A 23,239-nucleotide genomic window follows, 5' to 3' on the forward strand; every position below is an offset into this window, starting at 1 on the left:
ATCCTCTGAAACATTTTGGTAGGCCATCCGGTTCCTTTCCCATTGTATGTTCTCTGGGCCAACAAAAAATGCTAAAGTTGGAAACGAAGGACTTTGTGCTCTCAGCACTTCAGCCTCACAGGCCCCAGCTAACCCCATCAGGCAACAAGCCAAGAAATCCCTGGCTGACTCTAACCCACTTAACCCTGGCAGTGCTTGGCTAACTGCAAGCTGCCCTCTGGGGCTCCTAGCCAGTGTTGGCTAGTCACATACACCCAGAGTCTGTGGACTATCAGGCCACATTTAAAAAAAATATGTTTTGCCTCACATTTTATTCATATTTGGAATTTCCCCCATGCATTCTGCCCTGATTAGCACAATGATGTACTTTGAAGTTAAAGCAGTTCACAAAAAATATGTCACTCAGGTTGTGGAATATGTGTAATCGTGCCACAGTGGATGTCTAGACATTCTGTTACATTGATAAAACATTCATCCTCAGATGAAAGGAATCCTGATGCAAGATGTATCCCCAGACTTGGTATTTAATTGGGCATGTGACCTGAGCTATGCAGCAACACAAGCAGAGTCTGTATTTATTTTTGCTGCGAGATGCTACTAATCAAGAATATTTGCATATCAGTCTTAGGATGGGGTCCCATTAACAAACATTGGTTTTGTCGTACACACTGTTTTTGCTCTGAATGTGGATACCAATGAGATTTCAATCCTGCACTTGATTCACATTCAAATGTACATGTGCAAGCAAGCACAAAATGAAGTAAACATGAAATAACACATTCAGTGCTGCATCACAGCTTTGAGTAATTCCCAGAAAGAAATTAGCACAAGCATCAACGCTGGCAGGATAAATATAATCCCTACTGTGAGGAGCGGATAAATATAACTTTGATTGTATGACAATTAAAGGAAAATTGCACCCAAATCATGCTATGGACAAATGGTATTGAATTTCCTTCTAAAATGTGCAGTTAAACACAATATTGGTGACAAATTAAAAAAATAAAATCTGTCAAGGTAGCATAATAATAAGTGTAAAATATCTCGGTCATAACTAAATAACTGCATCGCAGGCATTGCGGATGAAAGTATAAAGAAAAAAATGAAATGTGATAAAAGAGCAAGAAAATTGAGTCTAGCTTGGGGGAGACATTATTAAACAAAGTAACCAAAAAAAAAAAGTTAAGAGATGCCTAATAAAATCTTCAGCTGCATTTGAACTGAGCAATATTTGAGATGCTACGGATCTGTGGGAGAAATCTCCAAAGTCTGTGAGAGGTTTTGTCTGATCAGCATGTTTGAAAAATATTTTCGAGCGTTTTCCAACCCTGAAAAAGTTCAAGTGAATAAACACAGTAAGACAGAAACATGAAACAGAGTCAGTTTTAGCAGAGATAAATATTTAACAGCAAAGTGCCAAAACAAACCCTTTCTGGAATAAAGCCGCTGTACAGCATTCCAGCTGAGCCAACTGATCCATAAAGGATGATCTTTCCCTCCCTTATATTAAGTGTGTTTTTATGTGTGTGTGTGAAAGTGTGTGGGTGTAAAACCTTGTGCATATGTGTTGAAGAGCAATAAGGCCCAGAGTCCATCCATTACATATAATTTGTTCAGTTCTTAATTTGAAGCCTAGGATGGCGTGTCTCATTGGGGGGTTTGCCTGCTCTACCCACACACCTAGGGAGAGAGAGAGAGAGAAATGTTTTTTTTCCTTTAATAAAGCAGATGCGTCTGCATCCTGGTCCTGCCAGTACTTGCCCAGCGAGCAATCTACTGCTCCCACGTCCGTCTCCAACCAGCCAGCCAGCCTTCAAATTGTCAGCTACAGAGCTTACTAATGAAATCCTGGATTTGAAAGGCTCGGAGGCTATGCTGTAATGATATCGATTAGCTTCAAATAACAGCCCAGCCTAACTCTTTAATGTCTTACTTATTTATTTGTTTGTATGTTTTTTGTTTATGTATTTTCACGATTGACTGTTATTGCTTTGGAGAGTTGAATTAAGCAATTAACAGCCTCAGTACGCACCAAGGTGTGAATCTATGTGATGCTGTAGTGTGAATTAAATCTTCTAATATTAGAATATAAAGGGGATTTTTCCTCTTTCAGGGATTACAGGGACAATGTATCATTGCAGCCTGTATTTGTACTGCCTAAAAAAAGGCTTGATATATATTTATATATATATATTTGAGAAAATGTCCTCGTTTATATCTTTTTTTGGGGGGGTTGCACAACATACACATGAATTGAAGAATATATGTGCATACATTGTATATAATGCCAGATTTTTGTATTTCAATTTTTTCATGACATCTCTCCAAGCCTCAATCTTTCCCACCCTGAGTGATTGATTGATGGATTGATTTTGACAGGCGAACATTTTAGTTCCGGTAGGTTTTATGCTGCAGTAATTTGACTTGAAAATGTAACACAGGCTATTTAAGTGCGCCTCCATCAAAAATGTGATGTAAAATGTGTGAGATAATAGCAAGAGCTTACATCATATCAAGGTTTGGATAAAGCAGTGAAGTGGCGGTAGGCTGACAGCCTCCTCGCACAGTGTAACCTGACCTCTCTCTAGCAATTGAATTAGTCTTCAAACTTTTCACATCACCCGCGCCGTTCTCCAAACCACACAGAAACTGTGATGGAGCCGGGAGAGATTTCCAAAAGACAGTGATAAGTATCACGGAATCCGCCAGGCTTAGAACTTCGAAAGCGGGTTCTGAGCACAGAAGACACAAATGACTTGTTAACATAAACAGCTTGCCATTTGTTTAAAGACTTGAGACCAGCGTTCAATTGCTCCAGTTCAGCAAATGATTAATTATGGGGTAAGGCTTCTGGTGGGAGGGGAAGCAGAGCATCTTGAAGCCCTTGCCATGTGGATGTGTGTTTCTCCAGGTTCAACAAGGGACATGAATCGACTCCAGTGGGTTGGGATGGGCGGGGGGTGACGGGTGTTTAGAAACGAGGGCCTGTGTTGTTACCGTGCAGTGTCTCAAGCGTCATTAGATAGATTTGCCGCTAAACAGCAAGTGAGATAATTAAGCTGGCTTGCGCTCTGCTCTCTTTGACGGTTGAAGTCATTAAAAAAGCTTAATTTTCTTGGCAGGGGGATACAAGCACCCGCCACCCTGCAACACATCCCACAGCAATCCTCCGCAAACATCTGTCGCACAAAGTCTCTCGTCCCAAGATAGCCTGCGTCGTTCTAGGTGATTTAAAAATAGCTTAGAGAGGGGAGACGCAGGGGCCACAGCCAGAGATTAGGACCACTGTCTTTTCTTAATCTAATTTACCACAACCAGGGAAACTACATTAATGCAGAACCTGTTGTTATTGGTTGTTGATGGAATTATCTACAAGATGCCATTCATATGAATATACACACAAAACTGTGGGCTGTACATGTAGATTTGTATTTATTCCTCCCTCTGTACTCACAGGTAATGTAGATTGCTGGAGATCATAGTTCTTAAGGTACCACTTGTTCTCCTGGAGTTGAAAATAATGTGTAGGCAAAAATACACAGTTCAATTTGGAAAGTATGAAGAGGTTCATTATAAAAGTGAATTACAATGACTTTATTAAGAACAGGAACACTGTCATGCATGTTGTGGACTCGGTGCCATGCTTACCTGCAAATGAAGCATATTCAGACCTCAAGACAATAGACCCTGCTGTAGACAGAGAGAAGTGGCTCTAGAGTCATGTTTAATGTTCCAAGGAGGTATAATAATTGAAACACAATGGGCCAAATAACATTTTTGCCTTATGCTCCAGAGCCAAAATGAATGCACCTGGTGATCTGAAAGCAATGTTAAAAGACTGAAGGGGCCAATGAAGAAAACAGACATAAAATAATTAATTTGATCATTTCCACACAAAAAGTGGCCAAAATGTAACATATTTGGATGAAATCATACAAAATCGAGCTACACTGAGACCATGAAACTGCACTACTTAGCATAGAGGTAATCAGTGTCAGAGCTCTACAGAAGACTCAGTAAAGCAGTTCTAATCGTAAGATGAAGGGCAGCAATCATAGTCATCAGACTGGTATGTCTTTGCAGTACACTCTGCCTTTCTTCCAAAAACTTTGCCTAGAACACATACTGTGCATGTTCTTTATCATTAAAACCTTAAACACCCCAAAGCCAGGTTGTCATCAGTATCTGGGCCCTCTGCAATTAACCGACAAGGGTAATAAACATGATAAACATAGGCATACCTTTCAGGCATGGCACCAGCCAGGGAGGATCCTGTGGTGCTGGCCAAGAATAGATTTTGCGTCAGTGTGTCAACCTGTCATATTAATCGTTGACTGTTATCAATGATTCAGGCTGATACTTTCATGATTATTGTCTGTGACACGTTAATTGCCACGCTTGCGCCTTTTGCATCGCAAGTGTGAATTGAAGCTCGTCTTGTGAAAGACCAAACACTCCATTCGTCAAGAAACTTGGGACAAGAGAAAAAAAGAAGAGGCTGCACAGAAATGTTCAAGCCCTATTAAGATGTGATATACCACCACTAATATCATACACTAAAAAAACTAAATTAAACATGAATGCCCTTTATAGATACCTGATCTTAAGGGCAGTTAAGTGACCAGAGTCAATTGTGTCGCCTGTAATACCCATTACAGGGTATAATGCTACTATAAAATGAAATGTATGCTTTTATTATGTATATTGCTTCAATAGACTGTGACTATATTAACTGTTATATACTTTAAACATATTTTTTCAGGCATGTTTTGTATTATTTTGTTAGAATAGCTTGTTCGGTTTCTATCTGATGTCGTCTGCTGCCTAGCAGTGAAGGAGCAATAATGTTTTACATCGTCATTATGGTGGTGGCTCAAATATTTGTTCTGGCTGGCTCTGATGCCAATAAAGCTTTGTGCAGTATGTGCAGCTTTGTGTGTTTTATTTTCCATATGCCGTGGGGCTTTCAAACCTTTCTTAAATGAATGCCTCAGAAATCTAGGCTCACCAGGCAGACACTGCTGGGGTAATGAGCGTGCTGTATTAAAAATGTGACGGAACATGGTCCTCCTTGTGAGCGTAATAATAAATAATCATCATTTAGAAGCTCATGTCTGTCCCTCTTAGATCAGCATGTTTGCGGAGTGCCTCCTCTCTCTCTCTCTCTCTCTCTCTCTCTGATCTGGCTTCAGCTTATGTAAGCCGGTGAATGAGAAATGCATTGGCTCCTGCAGTGACAGCGCCTGACCTCTCTCCTATGGGCCCCTGAGTGACAATTTAATGAGGGGAGTATCTGTGGAGAGAGGAATGTGCAGGTGCAAGCCGTCTAACACGAGCGATCCTCTCACTAAGATGAAAGAGAGAGTGAGAGAGAGAGAGAGCCAAGGACGGTGGTCTGTTAAAGGACTTCTGTTGTCCGCTTTTGTTTTTCTGTATTTTCACCTTCATTATGGTGGTAACGTCCAACTCCCAAATACAAACTACACCCAACAAGCAATGCTGTTGAGCCAAACCAGGCCTATTTATCACTTCCAGCTACCTGCCCACTGAAGTTAACCCACACCTCACGAATAAGGTTTCACAGCATGGGGACACCTGAGGCAATTTAGCTTTATTTAGGTGTCTGAAAGTGAGGAATAAATAGATTAGGATATGAACATAAATTGAATGCTTAGAATGGATGTAATGACCTACATAATGACGTGTAACTTTGTGAAAAGCATATTTCTGTCTTTTGTGTCATCATACGCATGTATTATTCACACTACCTTCTTCCCAAACAGACCGTGCTGGAACGTGGTGGAAATTGGTTTCCATTAAAGAACGCACAATGAGGTACTCAGACATTTACACTTATCTTCGGTAATTGTTCTTAGGTTAAAGCATGACTACTACTATCAGTAATAATAATTATAATACTGAATCACTTCTAAAGCATGTGTCATTATCTGGACATTTGCACCAATATCTATCTGTCATTATAACGAACTACTGTAGACGCCTCCCTGAATCCATCTGATTGGGTGTCACTTTATCTGTGTGTCTATATCCCGCTATTGGGTTTAAACTCCCTGTTGAATCAGAGTAAGCTCTACGCCAATAAATATGTGTCCTTTCTCGTTCAATCTAATCTATACAGTGAATTACCTGGGGGTCCCTAACTAAGTAATCTGGCTCAACTGACAGCTAAACCATTAGTCCTCCCATCGGGTAACACTCACAGCTAACAGGCTCCTTCAGATAAGGTGACAGCAGTCTTTCTTTACAGTGAAAAACATTCCTCAATATTAAACTCAGGAAGTGAAATCAAACCATCTTAAGGCCCTTAAGTGTAGCCAGTTTATTTATTTAAAGTCAACTAAAGCATTTACCAAGTGCATTTTCTTCCCCCCTATAAAAACTAAAATAAAATTACACTTGAGTAAGACGCTTTAAATGAATCGGATGCCACAAAAATGTATTCTCAGTCTGCCAGGCTTTTGTCTTTTAATGTAGCTGTTTGTGTCTCGGAATCAGAATCCCTATTAATTGGTGATGGTCCTTTATTTATTTAATGTATTTAATTATTTAAGCTAAATGAAAAGTAGATTATTTCTGATGAACAGCAACATTTAGAAAATGAGGGGTGGCCAAAATCATTTTCAATGCTGGGCTGCCAGGCTCTCGGCCAACTGTGCGATAAAGGGAATCTTAACATCGCCCTTTATTTTCACACTGTCAGTCTAATTACACTGATGTCCAGCCTTGTTCAGCCTCTCTGCCCTCTTTTAATTCCGGGTGTGTACTGCGAATTCCCGGCTGTCTCTTTTGCTGCACATCAGCAAGTTATCCGTGGGTCTACTCTTGCTGATGCCTTCTGAATGCAGATACTGCCTGACTTCAAAGGCATTGGCCGATCCCAGTAATCGAATCTGCAGTCCCCTTCCACTAAGCCACTTTGACATGCTGTATGTCTCTCTCGCTCGACGTGAAGGTGTGCATACAGTATCAGCCAGGCGAAGCTTTTGATGTGAGTTTTCTGCCGGGGAGGAATTCAGCTTTCAATTCCAAATCATTGCGGAGGGTACAGTAAGTTGGGCCTTTACACTGCACAGCCCCCTGTTTAAAAGCAGTCATCTGTCTCTTTATTCTCACTGCTGCATTCATTTATTCTGCGCTACCCATCTCAGACCCTGTCATTGTTATTCTGCTGTCTTGTATGCTTCAATGTTCATTGGGACGAATTCGAGGGCAGAACACGTACTCGTGCAATGAATAAAAACTATTTACTGAGTTTTTTAATGATCTAAACAGACTAATAGGGAGGGACTTTCGGCGGCATCCTAATAACATTTTAATTGTCCTATCACACACACTGCAGCCTTTGCTTCAGCAAGCATAAAATCAAATTCCCTATCTAAGCATTTACATGAGCTTCTTCACGTGTCACAATCTGGACAGAAGATTCTGCTGGCCTGTTTCAGAGCGTGGTTAACCGAACCCTGATCTGAGACTGTGCAGAAGAGATACTCAAGGAGAGCAGCTGTTTCAGTCAGACAGGCCTAGGGCCAAAAAGCCCTCAGCGGGGCATCTCGAAAGCAGTTTGAAGATTTAGAAGAAACCAAGGCCTGTGTATAGATTTTGCCAGGCCTGAGCAAGAGGAGTTTGCAATGCAGTTCTTAAGACTTAATCAGGGACACATGCTGTATGTGGTAATTTGCTATGCAATCAATAGTTCAAACTTTTTGCTCTGTGGAGAAACCTTCCTGCCTTTTGGTTTCTTAGTCTCTGAACAAACATTTCGACATTCCTCGGAGAACAAGAAGAAAAGGGTCTCGTTGATTTGCTTTTGCTCGTTGATGTGTTTTTATTTTCTCATTCATGGTTGTTATCATACTGTAATGTCAAATTCCATTCAGTTAATGCTTCTCCAGTATGTTTAGTCTATAGTGTGTGTAGAAATATTTCACAGCACCAAAGGTTTTATTATCTTTTTTTAATAAAAATGTCATACCACAGTACCCAATCTTCTACTCTTTGGAAAATACCTCTCTCCTTTGACAAAAGGTAGAAAACCGTTGTTGTTGGGAATTAAGAGACATCTCCCCTCATAACCTAAATTTCAAGTTATTCATAATATGAAGGCTCGAATTTATGGTACCAGTACACAGCAGTCATTTTACTTTCCACACTGCACTCTTCAGCAGTCATGGAGCAGAATTAATTTCAATCAACAACTCGCTTTGAACACTTTGCTTGAAGACTTGCTTAAATGGTCAATAACTAACGTGTTCACAGTTTTCTGTAATGTGTTAACTATAAACAAAGGACTGGGTCTGTGCAGGAGGCCACTGTGTTAGGAAATCAAAACAACAGGTGAACATCGCAGTGCACAGAGCCTTTTCATCAGCTCTTTCAACTTGGCTGTGTATCTGAGCCAGCACCTTGTAGAGCTGTTGTTGATGAGGCAGTCACATTTCCTATTGCTCCTGCGTACTTTCACTGCCTTAACCTGTTGCTCTTCTGTTCTCATACTGTCTTTTTATTCCCTGTTTTCGCTGCGTCCCATGGTTGCTAATTCACACTGATACGTTTGGAAGCAACTTACAAATACCAGGTTTGTTTTAGGACTATTGTAAGCTAAAACATTATGGAAAAAACCTCCTTCCTGTCAGTGTCAAAATAATTTCCAACAAGGTGATCTATCCTCCAATCTAGCAGTTGTATGTTACCCAGATCACCGGTTCAGATGGAGAAAGGGGTGCTGCAGTTGTTAGCTCTGCACTGATAAAAGCCGGTCAAATGGCGAATGACGAACCGAGAACTATCTAGGACTAGGAGACCTAAATGTGTGCCAATCTGCCAACACGTTGCCCATCCGCATGCTTTAATGAATTATATATGAGGGATGTAGTCACCCTGCTGGTTCCTCGACTAATTACACAAGGTGAATTGTGCAAGATGGGTTCATCTGAATTAAATCTCACGTGCTTGACATACTTTGCCAAACATAAGTCGCCATGTGTTCCCTCTGATCGTGTCTCCCAATGCATAGTTCATTATCAGTGTGTTACCTCATGTAAAAGATATCTTGTGATGAGCAACAGATTCCCACACATGATATTCCACAGAATACTGAATATTCACAATGTTAACACCATTTTCACAATGTGACATGAGATCTTTCAGCGCTGAATATTCAGAATATTGAGCTGAATATTCAGAATATTGAGGGTGGGATATTCCTCTAGTATTCCCACGGCATACGAGGCTGCACCCACAAACATGCCTGTGTTTAAAGTCGTTGAAATGTAAAACAGGTTCAAAGAGCAGCTACTGTTGATTGGAGTGTAAAACTTGGGTTTTGTTTAGGATTTGATTGGAATTAGAAATTGCAATGCAGCTCGATGGAGAGAAAAGATGTGCTGAACCTTTTAAAAGAGCTTCAACACATCACTTTTCATTAAGACCCACACAGACTGACACAATCTCAAAATATTAAATTCCATATGTGACAAAATACACAAACAATGAAAAATCAGTCTCTACAAGAACACCAGATGTCGTCAAAATTATAGGTGAAATTCAAAAATACTTCCATTGCACTTAGCTTTGCAGTGGGAAGTGCAAATACAATATTCTTCTTGCCATGTACTGTATATGTGGATTATCAAGAATTCTGATGCATGTCAGCAATCAAAATAAATCACAACTTTTATATACGAATGCTTAAACTTCCTAATACGTGTGCCATGTAAATGTGCTGAATGAGTCTTCCAGTAAGATGCATTCGTACAGAAAAAGCACCCAATAATTTCCATTGTCATCACTGTTATTTCCATAAATGCATTCATATAGAACCACATAGCCAGTCATTATCCATGCTGTGTCACTGTTATTTCCCTGGTTATTAGATGTATTTACATGCCTTTGGTTTGAGTTGAAGCCAAACCTGTGTAGCATGAACTGAGAATGGGTACTAGAAATACAATAATAATAACTACATGCAGCATTAGTTGATTACCATATTTATAAAGCTTTCAAAAAGGCTAAGTGTTTATTCAGTAGCAAAAGGAAATATGCCATTTTACAAGCAAATGCATACTGAATACAAAACATCAAATGCTTTTCGATAAGGAGCTCTTTGAAGCATCTAGTGGGCGCGACTCATATGTTTATTAAAATGTTTTTAGTTCGATTTTTTTTTCACACTGAGGTAGGTAAAAGTCCAAAATGAAGTATCTGTGGGTATTTAATATTAATTCATCTGAATACAAGTATCAATATGATTCTCTTGTAATTTGCCTGATATTTAATAGCTTATTAGTTGTATTTACAAAACCTGCACAGAAAAACTCTGTATCACAATATTACAGATTATCATTACAGGTCTTATATTGCTGTTGTAATGCAAAAATATTATAATGTACATGCTAGTTTTGTGGTAAAGTGGATCGATACATAACTCCAAAATGTAGCAAGGTTCCCTCACACCTTTTTTGTGTTTTTCTATTTGTGTCTCTGTACAAGTGAGCCTGAGAATAATGAATGAGATCCTGGCACAGTCTGAAACTGAGTGAGTGGGTGAAATCGGTCTTCAAGAATTAGTGGAGGGAAGTGCCACTGTGGCCGAGGTAGAGTGATTTAGTGTCACAGCGCTGAGAAACTACATCAGCGCTATCGATCGCAGGGCTCCCGTGTCACCGCTGAGTGCTGAAGATGGGCAGAAGGGGTGAGCAGGGCTCTTTTTAAAGATGTCCCTGACACTTTGTTATGAGGATGTGTCATCTCTTGTTGGGAGGCATTGTTCAGGGTTCCCACTGGGGCACACATAAAATCCTATCCAGAAGACATGGGCTTGCAAAGCTGGGAAAGATTGTGTATGATGGGTGAGGAATGGGGGTGCCCTGTTCTTGTTCTCTCCACTGGATCATTGAGGCTGTTTTCTCAGCAGAAAACCCATAATCCACTCTGTCAGACCTTCACTGGATTATCAAGTGCACTAGCTGGCTCTCAAAATGACAGATACTGCTGATCTGTATTGTTCATGGTGGACGTTTAGGTCTTCTTGTTAGCAAAGCGCAATATCTCAACTGTACGCTAGTGAGCTGTTTGTGTATTTTATTAGCTAATATTGTGAACCATCCATAAAGTCTACTTTATATAAATTGTTCAAATCAAGGATTCAGGATAGTTTTTTCCTGCATCTATCCCTCCCACATAGTTTTATTTTTTCTCTGAAAATAAAATACTTAAAGAAAACTTAAAATCCATGCCAGCTTTTTCATTGCATGGGGTCTTATTTACTTCCCAAATCAAGAGAAAAAAGTGCTATTTTTCTACAAACTAACAAAGAAAAGGAAATTGAATTGCACAAATACACTATAAAATTCAATTATTCTGTATAATTCTAATCTATTTGTGTCATTATTTATATATTTATCTGTCAAAAATACATACAATTCACCCACTTGGTCTTTGAAATTATGAACAGCAGGAATTGATGAATGAGGCAGTAGAACCAAGGACACTGTGTTCTGGGTAATATTATCAATTGGTCTGCAATGTACATATCATGCATTGTACTGAAATGTGCTTAGCTGTGACAGATTTTTAAGTCATTACAAATCTCTTTCAAAAAAACTTTCTTATTGTGCACTCTTCACTTATACTCCCAATATGTACCTCATATACTTTTTATGTTTTCTGGAAGGTCTCCCCAACATAACAGCCTCATAATGAATTCTGATCTTGCTAGTGAACAAAACAAGTAACCAGAAACATAATGCATAATCTAATGACTTTAATTATTGATAGAGGTGTTGATGGTTGTAATAAAAGCAGGAAATGTATTGATCAAATAAATTAGAGCCCATGATGTTTTACATCAGTGTTATATTATTTCGGCTTCGCTGGTTTTCAATTTGGTTTGGAAGGAAGAAAATGCGTGTCACAGCAATGGGTAAAATACAAAAAGCAGATTTACTGAATGCTTCAAAATAAAAATAGCAAGGAAAACATAATTATGTATCATAAATCATGTAGACCCACTTCTTTAAGATATAATTAGCTGCTAGAACTCTTGCTTATATAGTTGTAGAGATTAAAGCGCTGCATGCTTGTATCATAATTAAGAACTGTCCACTACAAATTTGTACTACCTTGCATCCACTAAGCACAGCCAAACCTCAGTGATAGCAAGGCTGTCAATATTTATGCACACTCCAGATGAATACATTATGAGCATAGTCCAAAAATCGATTGGGAAAATGAATGAGGTAAAGTAAAGTTGAGTAAAGTTGTTGAGAAAAGCAGGGGAGCGGCCAAGTTAGAGAGATTTAGTGTGACGACGTTGAGAGACTAGATCAGAGCTATCGATTGCTGGGCTACAGTTTAACAGCTGAGCTAAAGATGGGCAGCAGTCTTAAGCACGGCTCTTTTGAAAGGCTGTTTCTGACACTCAGATATGAGGATGTCATCTTTCATTGAGTGGTATTGTTCAGGCTCCCCACTGGGGGAAAAGTTATTTTTTCAACAATAACAGGGAAACTAAAAATAATCCCAGAGATCATTGGCTTGCAAAGCTAAGTAACACTGTTTGAGACGGGTGAAGGATTGAGGGGCACAGCCCTTGTCATCTCCACTGGATCATTGTGGCAGATTTCATTGCAGGATGCAAATACATCCGCTCTGTCAGAATGTCACTTGGTTATAAAAAGGCACTGACTGGCGCCATTCCAACACTCAGCCCATCTCTGCTCTGTCACTGCAGTGATCTGAAAAAATGGCACACTAGACTTATTCTAACAACAATGGCAAAGCATAAAACAGCATAAGTCTTACCTGTAGACGAGGGTGTCGTCAGTAGTACTGTTGTACTGGACCTGGTACATCCTGATCCCTGGGACGTGGCGCTGTGATGGCCACTTGACAAGAGCCGAGTTCATGGTGAGCTCCGCCAGCACTACATTCTTGTCCTGCATCTTGGTGTCGTTGCCGGAGGGGGAAGTGGACTTGGCGGAGGTAAGGATGTCAGAGGGCCCGGGTTCTGGCTCTCGGACCCGGCTGGTGCTGTTGGCTAGGTGAGGCAACGGGTTGACCACCAGCTCCACGTGGCCCGTGGACTCCCCAGCGGCATTGGAAGCGATGCAAGTGAAGGTGCCCGTGTCCTTCACTGAGGTGATGTTGATCTCCAGGCTGCCATTGCTGTAGGGGGTCATCCGGGAAGTGTTGGAAATCAGCCTTCCCTCGGGGGAGATCCAGTGGATGTCTGGGTCTGGATCACCATTGGCTTTGCACTTCAAGCTAACAGGCTGCCCTTCCATGACAAAGGTCTTGGGTGACTTTCTGGTCATCACCGGGGGGTCGCAGATGAACTCCTCCTCGGGGATGGTCCAGAAATACTTGGCCATCAGGTCTGGGGGGGAAGCACAGGTCTCCAGGTCATCTTCCCGGGTGAGGCGCCGGAGCCAAAGCAGCTCACAGTTGCAGTGGAGAGGATTCCCCCCAAAGCTGAGGATCAGCGATGTCAGGGGCGACCCTTTGGATTTGGCATAGACAGGGATTCTCAGGAAGAGAGGATCAGGGGGGATCTTCTTCAGTTTGTTGGAGGTCATGTCCAAGCGGGCCAGCTTGTGCAAGTTGGCGAAGATCCCCAGAGGAACGTGTTCTATCAAATTGTGGTCCATGTTTAAGGTGTTGACGTTGGTGAGCCTCGAGATGGTGTCCCAGGGAATGTGCACCAAGTTGTTGTAAGACAGGTCAAGGTCCTCCAGGGTGCCCAGGAAGTCATCAAACGACTTGGGCGAGATGTCGTGCAGCTGGTTGTTGCTCAGAATCAGGTGCCTCAGATTGGTCAGGCCCCGGAAGTGCTCGTCCCCGATTACAGTCAAGCGGTTGCTGTCCAAGTGGAGGGCCCGGAGCCGGTTGAGGTCGGCAAAAGTGTAAGGCATAATCTGGCTTATGGTGTTCCTGGACAGAGTCAAGTGCAAGAGGCTGGTCATGTTGGCAAAGTCTTTCCTCCTTACCACCGTGATGAAATTTTCAGTCAGCCTCAGCTCCACTGTTCTTCGGTCGATGACAGTGGGTACAAAGAGCAGACCGGTCTTGGCACAGAGGATGGCCAGGGAGGGGGACAGGTTCTGGCACATGCAGCGCTTAGGGCATAGCTGTGCCTTCACTGACATGGTGAGCACCAGCAAGGAGAACAGCAGCCTGTCCATGGTCCAGCTGTCTGCGAAACTGAGGGAAGGAGAAAAACAAAAGGAAAGTCAGTAACCTGCCACATCCCTGTGTGCTTATCAAAGTATTGTGGCTGGAGGGGAAAAAAAACACTTGCACAGTGTAATTGAGAACCCATGTGACCTAAATGGAGGTTTATTTCATTTTACTGTGGAAATGGGTAGAGGCTAATCCAAAGCATTTCAAAGCTGTTTAAGTGAAGAGAAATTTAATATTTCTCTTCTCGAGTCTGCATTCATGTAGCTCATTATAGCAAAAAATCACTTTATGTGAACTTCCCAAGTACAGTTATTTATCAAAATATGTATAGATATATTTAGTATTCGAAAATTGCAGCAGTGATCTATTCCGCCTCATATAATCAAGATTTGTTTGATCCTGCATTATTGTAAGCAGTCAGATGACTCATATTTGCCTGAACATAATGAACATATTTTTTTTGGTTCAGCAAATTAAGCAACAGAGTGCCATTGTCATTGTCCATTGCATGGTTTATTACAGCTCATGAAGCCCCTTATGTACCTGTGTCATGTCACCATGATTCACAGCCTCTTAACGAAACCTAGAGAGATCTCTTTGTCTGTGTACCCAAAGAAGACAAGTAGTTTTGTAAAAAAAAAAAAGAAAGCATGTACAAACAATGGATAAAAAAAGCATGCATATTCACGCACACACAATGTTCATCTGGTTAGCAGATCTTGTGAAACAGATGTGGTTAGTGGTTTAACACTAAAGGGCCTGGAACAGAATTATGTTCCCAATGAAGGGGAAAAAAATAATATTTAGTACTTTAGTACCATAAAACCAGCAGTAGATTATAGTTATGCATTGTTATGTATACATTGCATTACACATAATGCTGTGATTCTGGGAGGTGTGAAGTGTGGCTGTGGATGGGTGAGGTGAGGGCTGGCTGAGATGGCGAACGGAATAAAGCTTTTCCTGCATCGCAAGGTCTCCACGGCAACACGACACCTCACGAGTGATCCTCGTCGAGCCCGGTCTTATGCAGTATGGGCAGGCAGACCACACATGTTTAAGTAAATACATAATAAGATCTCCACTTCCTTTTCCAAATAAACAGCTTAAAAGAACATATATATTTTCTGCATTCCATTTCCCTGCCCTTTTTTATTAACCTGTTTTATTAGTTACCTGGCAAACCAGCAGAGAAGAGTAACAGAAAAGAGTGAAGCAGTTCTGTTGATGTTGTTATTGTATTGGTTGCATTGCAGTGATTGAACAATGAAAAACTTGTATAACTGCCCCCCCCAACAAAAAAACTAAAAAACTAAAATATACAAAACAAAACAACAGAGGATGTGTGTTTTTTTCACTGTCTACATATGCTAGTCTAATGTAGCTTTCAAGATTTTATGTATAGAGAGAAATGAAAAACATTTCCAAACAAAACTGTGATTAAGAAACACCTACTCAAACAGGTGTTTTGTTCAAAGCTACAATTCCACACTTGTTTCCCTGGGAGAGCTTTATTCTTTCTCTCTTGTTTTTTTTTGTTGTTTTTTTCTCTTCAGCTTCTGCCAGCCTCATTTACTTAGCAGACTAAATCAATTCCACCAATGCAGCCAACCAGTAGCAACACACCCCATAAATCAGCCACACAAAGCTCTCCTCTGTACGATGCTTTAAAGAGTGATGCTCTACTGTGTGTTCCTTTTTTTTTCCAATATACATACCATCCCATTTATAAATTAAACATTGTATTTCTTAATGCACGGTTATGCACATGGGAGTTAGTATCAGATCATTAAGTGCATCCTTGTCTTTCTACTTTGGAGTACACAAAAGACACGGAGGGAGAGAGACTGTGACATCTTGTTTAAAGTTTGTTCTTATGAAATGGAGAAAAATAACTCACTTTGTACTCATTTGGTGTTATCATAAAGTCCATATTTATGTATTTCATTTTATTCTCAATAGGTGTATGGTTTAGGGATCTTATTGGGGATATAAGCAGAATATTCCAGTATTTACAGAACATAATGAACAATGTACACTCCTGTATGAAGGATAACAGCTCCCAGATTTAGTTTATTTATTTATTTATTTATTTTTCTTGGGCAAAATTGCAATAGCATATGGCCCAGAATTATGAAAGCTAGTTTGATATGTAATCCCTCTTTTGGGAAATGCTAAAAGCATGTTGAGTAGGATGCTACTGTTAGGAAGCTCAGAACTTGTTATTGGAGATGACGTTTTTGGAAAGGGTTAGTGTTTAATTGTGTGTCAGGTATTGCCAGCTCTGAGAAGAAGGCAGGAGAAATTGCTGGGAACGAAAGAAGGTGAAGAAAACACATCAGTTTTTTTTTTTATGACTATCAGCGTGTACTGTCTCAGGACACAAGATAAATGGGGGTTTTCTTTCCTCCAGTGCCCAAAATGCTTAAGAGTAAATGGTTTGTGAACTGGATCTTGAATGTGAAAAGACTGTCTGAAGCAGGGGATCTCATTTAGAGACAATCTGCCCTGGTGCAGTGCACTGTAGCATTGAGCCGCTCAGCACAGCATCCTTCAATGAGACTGGCCTGGCCTGGAAGGGCTATACAGCTGAACCCCCATCCTATTTACCGACAGAGCCAAGAATAGCTTTCAATTCGAGTCCTTAGGAGAAAAAAAGTGGAATTCCCAGGCTTCCCATGGCCACAGTAGAGACAGATTAGGTTGTCAGCTTTTGAAAACAACAGTCAATCTAAACTTCCCCAATAAGCTGGGCAAAAACAAAAAAAACAAAACATGGATGGCATTGGTCTACTAGAGCAGCTCCAGTAAATTTCTTTATGAGCTCTGGCTGGAGTCTGTGGACCTTCCCTAGCCATGAGTCCGCTTCACAGTCACGTTGATGGCTTACGCATGATAGAACCTGCTGGAATATGTCCAGGAACAGGGAGTGCACTGCCCCTAGATCAAAAGTGAGGAATCAATATTGATTTTTAGTCCAGCTGTCTGAATTGTTACCCAAGAGTCAAGAGGAAAAACAAGAGCTGTTATAAAAAAAAAAAAAAAAAAACATCTAGAAGAAATCTGTTGTCCCTAACAGTAATTGGATCTTCAGGTTTTACAGCTCATCTGTTAGTCACCACAGATCACGTTAATCTGATCTAAACCAGAAACTGAGACAAGTAAGTCAATAAGAAACATATGCAAAGAGAGAACATGAAAACTCTGAACCTATTTTGGACCAGTACTGAAGACTGCTGGTAAATATGTAGTTATATTGACTAAGGCCCAAATCAAAACATTGACCTACATATTAAACTCAGAGTACAAACCTGTACCCATCGTGTCTTCATCGAACATGGATTAAATTAATTTATTTCATAATTGAGTGAGGGATCATGTTTAATGTCCTTCTGTTTTTGTTTGTGGCTTTTTGTATGGTGTAGGAAACACGTTTTTACCACATGGACACACGCAGTTATACCTAACACACTGAAAATGGTACATAATGAGACAGCACGGGCTTCCGAGAGGTCCAGACAACCAGACAACCATTAAAACAGCTCTCGCTGCTTTGCTGACGAAACAGTTAAAATCAGAAAAGTCAATAAATGAAACAAATGGCTTTTCTCTGTGTAAACGTGGTGTAATCAGCACACACCAGCTGTTCAATAAAATGATGATATGCTGTCTGGAGACACACATATGATTAAATATAAATAGCAACAAGACAACAACTCAGAGGGAATGTACTGGTGTGCATTAGGAAATGATGCCCTTTAAACTGCCATCAGGCATGACACTTTCAATACACCTGCTGCAGCATTGAACTTCCCTGCTTGGACCTGACTGCTGTTTCTGGTGGTAAAAGAGGGTCATTGTTGGCAATTGATTTGTGTTATCAGAACATCTAAAGAATTTGAATAAATGCAGGAAGCTGGCAACTCTAATTATAAATCACATTCCCTGGCTGTTCCTTAGGTACCTCAATACGACACAATGTTTTAACTGTGTGAATCGTGACTCGCCTTCCTTAACACTAATGAAAATTCCTCTGTCCCGTAATGACCCTATAAATAGCTCATCTGTATCAATGGACCTTTTTCCTTTCATGCACAAGGGCGTGCTTGAGCTCATCTATTAACCAGCAAAGTCGGACAGAATCCCCAGGCACCCCATTAGATAAAACCACTGTTTTCAGAGGGAAGGTGAGAAACAGCACTGAATCGCCAGACCGGGACATTCATCAAGACATGTAATGTGTTCTTGCAGCTCGCCAAACACCCAGCCTCCAATAACAGAAGGGGCCAGTTTCATAGCAACAGGGAATTGAATAGATTACGAGTTTAGGAGAAGGGATATTAGCTTCCCAATGTTGTGAATTATAAATCGTGGGGCTCCTGCTATGTTCCGTATATACGTTTGGTCTGTGAATCCGTCGCTGTCAGACGAATGCGTCCTTGCACTGCCTTTGCTATCTGTGTCCCATAATGGACCACACACTTAAAGACTCATTTATTTCCCTACAATAGAATGTGTTAATGAAAATGGAAGGCAAGCGTTGGCTTTCTTATTAGATTTTGTTGCTCGTGTGCAGTTCTAAAGAAGCTTGTTATGCACAAAACGATGATGGTAATAATCCAGAATAAGAAAATAATTATACAAATTAATTCAGTCGAGGATGTAATGTTGGCGTGTCCTCAAATGCTTGCTGAAGCCTTCACTGCTGGAATGGAGTAGAAAGATACCGTAACAGTAACAAAAACAGTGTTCCCAATTAAACTGCCGTTGTAATCCTTACCTGTACGGCTGCACTGCATCAACTGGTTAGCATCACTTCCTTTAGCGAGCTAATCTGAAGCTTTAATCAGTTCCTTGATTCAGACTTACAGCATTAGCAGCTTAATCGGGTAGATCCTTGCAATTCATTCATGAGCCACAACAGCCACAGAATCGGTCACCAGTCCTTACAGAAACAACATGTACAATACATACATACTTGAACACTAAATGATCCATAAAGACCTAAAGATTTCTCTGTAATGGATACCGAATAACTATTCCCTAATGAAAAAGGAGCTTGCAGGCCAAGCTGGAAGAATAGCACAGAACTAAGACGTGTGTCAGTTATCACCAAGAATGTCTTCAAAAGCAGGGAATGAATGTCAAGCTTTTTTGGCATCCTTTACATGCAAAAGAGGAAGCCAGGTCATCTCTCTACCCTTTAACCTGTTGATTTGAATGTGTTGTTTTGAATTGTTTGATTTACTTATTGATATACTAATAAATGTATAATTGCAAGTGGCTGGATTGTTTTCTCTAAGACAGTGTTGCCAGGCAGCGAGACTGTAATCAACCCAGAGAAGTTTTGAGATCAACTTAATGGATTCTCGCATAGGTGTGGGGCCTATGCAGAACACAACGGTACTTGCATGCCTAATGGAATTGCCTGTACAAGCATCCTCCCTTCAAAGGAGAGTGAAATTGCATCTGGCAGGCGACAGCTCTCTTTTGTGTGACTGTTTCATGTTCATTTCAAGAAGACGACACAATGCGATCCCTCTGGGCAAACATCTCTGAATCGACCGAGTTGTTTTTATGTTTTGTTGTTGTTTTTTTTCTTTCTTTCTTAATTCAGACGTTTTCTCAGGGTGATGGCTTCATCGTCACATTCAGAGCTTTAACCCTCAGAATCCCGATTTGAATTACCTGAAATCCCAGTCTGGTTACTCATCAGGAGATCAAAGCTGCTGAAGTACAGGGTAGGGGCGTTTCAGTGGACAGTTTAGTCCTTTTGTTTCAAGAAAAGTGATCGTTGAAGGTATAACCTGAAGTATACATGTTCTTTGGGTAAGATTCGGTTATTGCTTTATTTGTGTTTGTTTGGAGGAAAAGTATATAGAACTGTAGTATAACTATGCAATTATAGTCTAGTTCACTATCCATACACCAACTGTGTGTGTATACACATGTATTTGTGTGTATAAATAGATAGGCTATGTATATGTTTCATGGCCTGCAGGTATCTTCCTTTGGCACATAGAGCAAAATGTGCTTATGTGCATCCTACAGAGCTCTTTTAGAACTACAATAACTGCTCATTCTCTATTTATATTATTTAACTTAGCTCTACACCCTGTATTCTCAGATAAAGAGTTCTCTCTCTGCCTCTATGGGCCTGTATACTACTGCACACTCCCTAACAACTGATATTTGACTGATCATATCTAGCATTTGTGTGGGGGGGGGGCTTGTTGAAAACTTTGCAAAGTGACCTCATCAGCCAGGAACTACCTGAAGCACGTCATTATAAAACCAATTTGTCTGCATTTGAAAATATGCAGTCGTATTCTCTTACAAAAGCTTTATTATTCTTTGTATTACTCCTCATACAGTTCTTGCGCTACACATACCAAACTTCGAACTGTGGTTTATCATGATACCTAATGTTGTGCTTGTGCTTTTTGTATGGATATGATCGATTTTTATTGATTTATAATCAATTTAAAACACCAAAAGTCCCATTGACAATAATGGTGCTACAAGTAAAATTCTATTCTCACACAATGGCATTCTGATGCTGTACGATCAATAGCCAATCAGCATTGAACCTTACATTTTATAGCCAGTCAGCGGTATGGGCTTACAGATGTTCAATTCCTTTAAAGTGCTTATTCTCTCCACATTGCTGAGGTGTACCATAATTTCTCATTGCAGTGCTAATACAGCATATTATTTGATTTCCCGTTATAATACTACATTATACTAAAACTTATACTGCTGCTGCTGCTACTACTACTGCTAATAATTATTATTATGATGATGTGAAATGAAATTAGTATATACAGGGCTTCAGTACCAATTATTATGATTATTCCATACCCACAATCATTCCTGTCAAAACTATTGTGCTATGAAACTTGATCAGAAATCCTTAGTCCATTCCCTTTAATATAAAGAAATAGATTTTACCAAGTTTTTATGATGTTTATACCATATTTTTACCATGATTTTACCACATTTTTAAAATTTTGATACTATATTTTTACCATGATTTTACCACATTTTTAAAATTTTGATACCATATTTTTACCATCGTTTTACCATGATTGACCATGTTTTTACCATGTTCATATCACATTTTTACCACCATTTTACCCTCTTTTGACCACATATTTCAAATCAATTTCTGCCACAAGTTTTACCATATTTGTAAAATTTTATTATTTATTTTTACCATGATTATACTTTTTTTACCATGCTTTTACCAAATGTTTACCATCATTTACCCTGTTTTAAAGTAATATTTATCCAAACATATACATTGTAAAACATACCCTCACATGCAGATATAGTATCTTCAGATACATTCCAGTTTTAATATGCTGTTTTTATAAATACATATTGTATTATCAGGTTTTGTTTATTCAAAACAAGGCACATTTTGCTGTTTACTCCTTTTTTGACCTTCTCTGATAGATCCAAACACACTCAGCTTTCAGTGTAATCGCAGTAACTACCCTTTGGAAGGACAGTGTCATGCTTGGTGACTGTCACTGCCATATCGGTGCGCACTCTGGGTGGCATGCTTACCTCCTTGGAAAGTGAATCAGGTCAGGGTGCCGTGAAAGGCTTTGTTACCATGAATTTCATTTGTGGAAGCGCCAACTGAACACACTTCATTAGAAACACTTACAATAAATAAGTTGCTAATAAAACCAAGTAAATCGATAGATTAACCACAATTCACTGAATTCTAACCAGAATACTTATTGTTGATGAAGTGTGATTGCTGTGCTTCGGAGTGGGCTGTTGATATCTGACTGAGGATGTGTGATTTTGATTGTTTCTAAAGGAGTTCCCTGCAGCAGCCAGTGGCACAGTCCACAATGGATGTGCATTGTTCCCTGCAGCTCTAGAAGAAATCAAAGTGGGGAATCGTGGTTGTATAAAAGATTGGCAACTGGCTGGCTTTGACTGGCTCTATATGTTTATACAGAAATGCACACTTACAATATAGGCCTACTTTTGATTTAGCTGTCCATCATAAGAAAAGTAAGCTATATAATGAAAGAGTTAAGATAGACATGACATTATGTAACCATATAACAATATACAGGGACAATTGACACACATAAATAAATAAATACATAGATAAATAAAGCATCACAGCAGATTGAATGCTTCAGGGTGTGATTGCAAGCTGCTGGTAGAAAGTCCTGGAGTTGTATGAGCATGATGATGTTCATAACTGGTCATACTTGGGCATGACTGAGGTTCATGATAATACAGGGGTATAACTAATGAGTTCTCTTGGCCTTTTCTTCAAAGAACAGTCAAATGTCTGTCCCGCTAGATAGTGAACTACTAAGATCACGCTTTAATATAATTAGCGATATGTTAAAAGTTTTTATTCAAAAGTGGACTCATTGTTTTCTGGGGAAAGAAAGAAAAGAAAGAAAGAAAAAAGAAATATATGTGTGTGTGTTTGTGTGTGCGTGTACAGGTTTCAGAGAATTTTATCACTGCCACCACCTAGAGAGGTAAATAAATGTGGATGTATTATAGATATGTCTTGCAATATTGAAAATAATAACCTAAAACACATTTAAAAATATCACGAAATGAATATCATAAATATGTGTACGTGTAAAATATGCTGGGTATGATTTGACACACATTTTAATCCTTATATTTGTTGGTGTGTGCCTGAAATAGATTTATATCTGAAACTAGTTTTCAAATGCATTGCATTATATTTCCAAATGCAATTCTGCAATACATTCTCAAAAACATTCCAGGATATTCTCTCAGCCATTTTTATACATAGCAATATGAGATCACGCCACTTTTTTGTTTACTCCAAGACAGCAGCATCTTCAAAAACAAAAGAAGGGCTCACAAGTTATAAAGAATGACACGTTACATAACTCATGTAAGTGTGGTCTGGTGTGCCTTGACTGCAGAATAATGATGCTGGGCTGTAAGTGGTGTGCTTGTGGAAGTTCCTTTGACTGAAATGAAGAAAGCAAATAATAACAGCTTCCGAGGGGGTTATTTT

At 39.8% G+C, this 23,239-nt stretch overlaps 1 protein-coding gene across 1 annotated transcript in view; it reads right to left on the reverse strand.

The window, feature by feature from the left end:
• Positions 1–23,239, reverse strand: part of LOC136749570 (leucine-rich repeat and fibronectin type III domain-containing protein 1-like protein) — a 53,737-nt gene that overhangs the window by 19,017 nt on the left and 11,481 nt on the right. The window contains exon 2 of the mRNA XM_066703989.1: positions 12,823–14,220. Within this exon, the coding sequence (XP_066560086.1) occupies positions 12,823–14,201 (1,379 nt within the window). The 5' untranslated portion in view covers positions 14,202–14,220. The remainder of the gene's footprint in view (positions 1–12,822; positions 14,221–23,239) is intronic.

Source organism: Amia ocellicauda, chromosome 5 (assembly GCF_036373705.1).
Source record: "Amia ocellicauda isolate fAmiCal2 chromosome 5, fAmiCal2.hap1, whole genome shotgun sequence".
NCBI classification, from domain to species: Eukaryota; Metazoa; Chordata; class Actinopteri; order Amiiformes; family Amiidae; genus Amia; species Amia ocellicauda.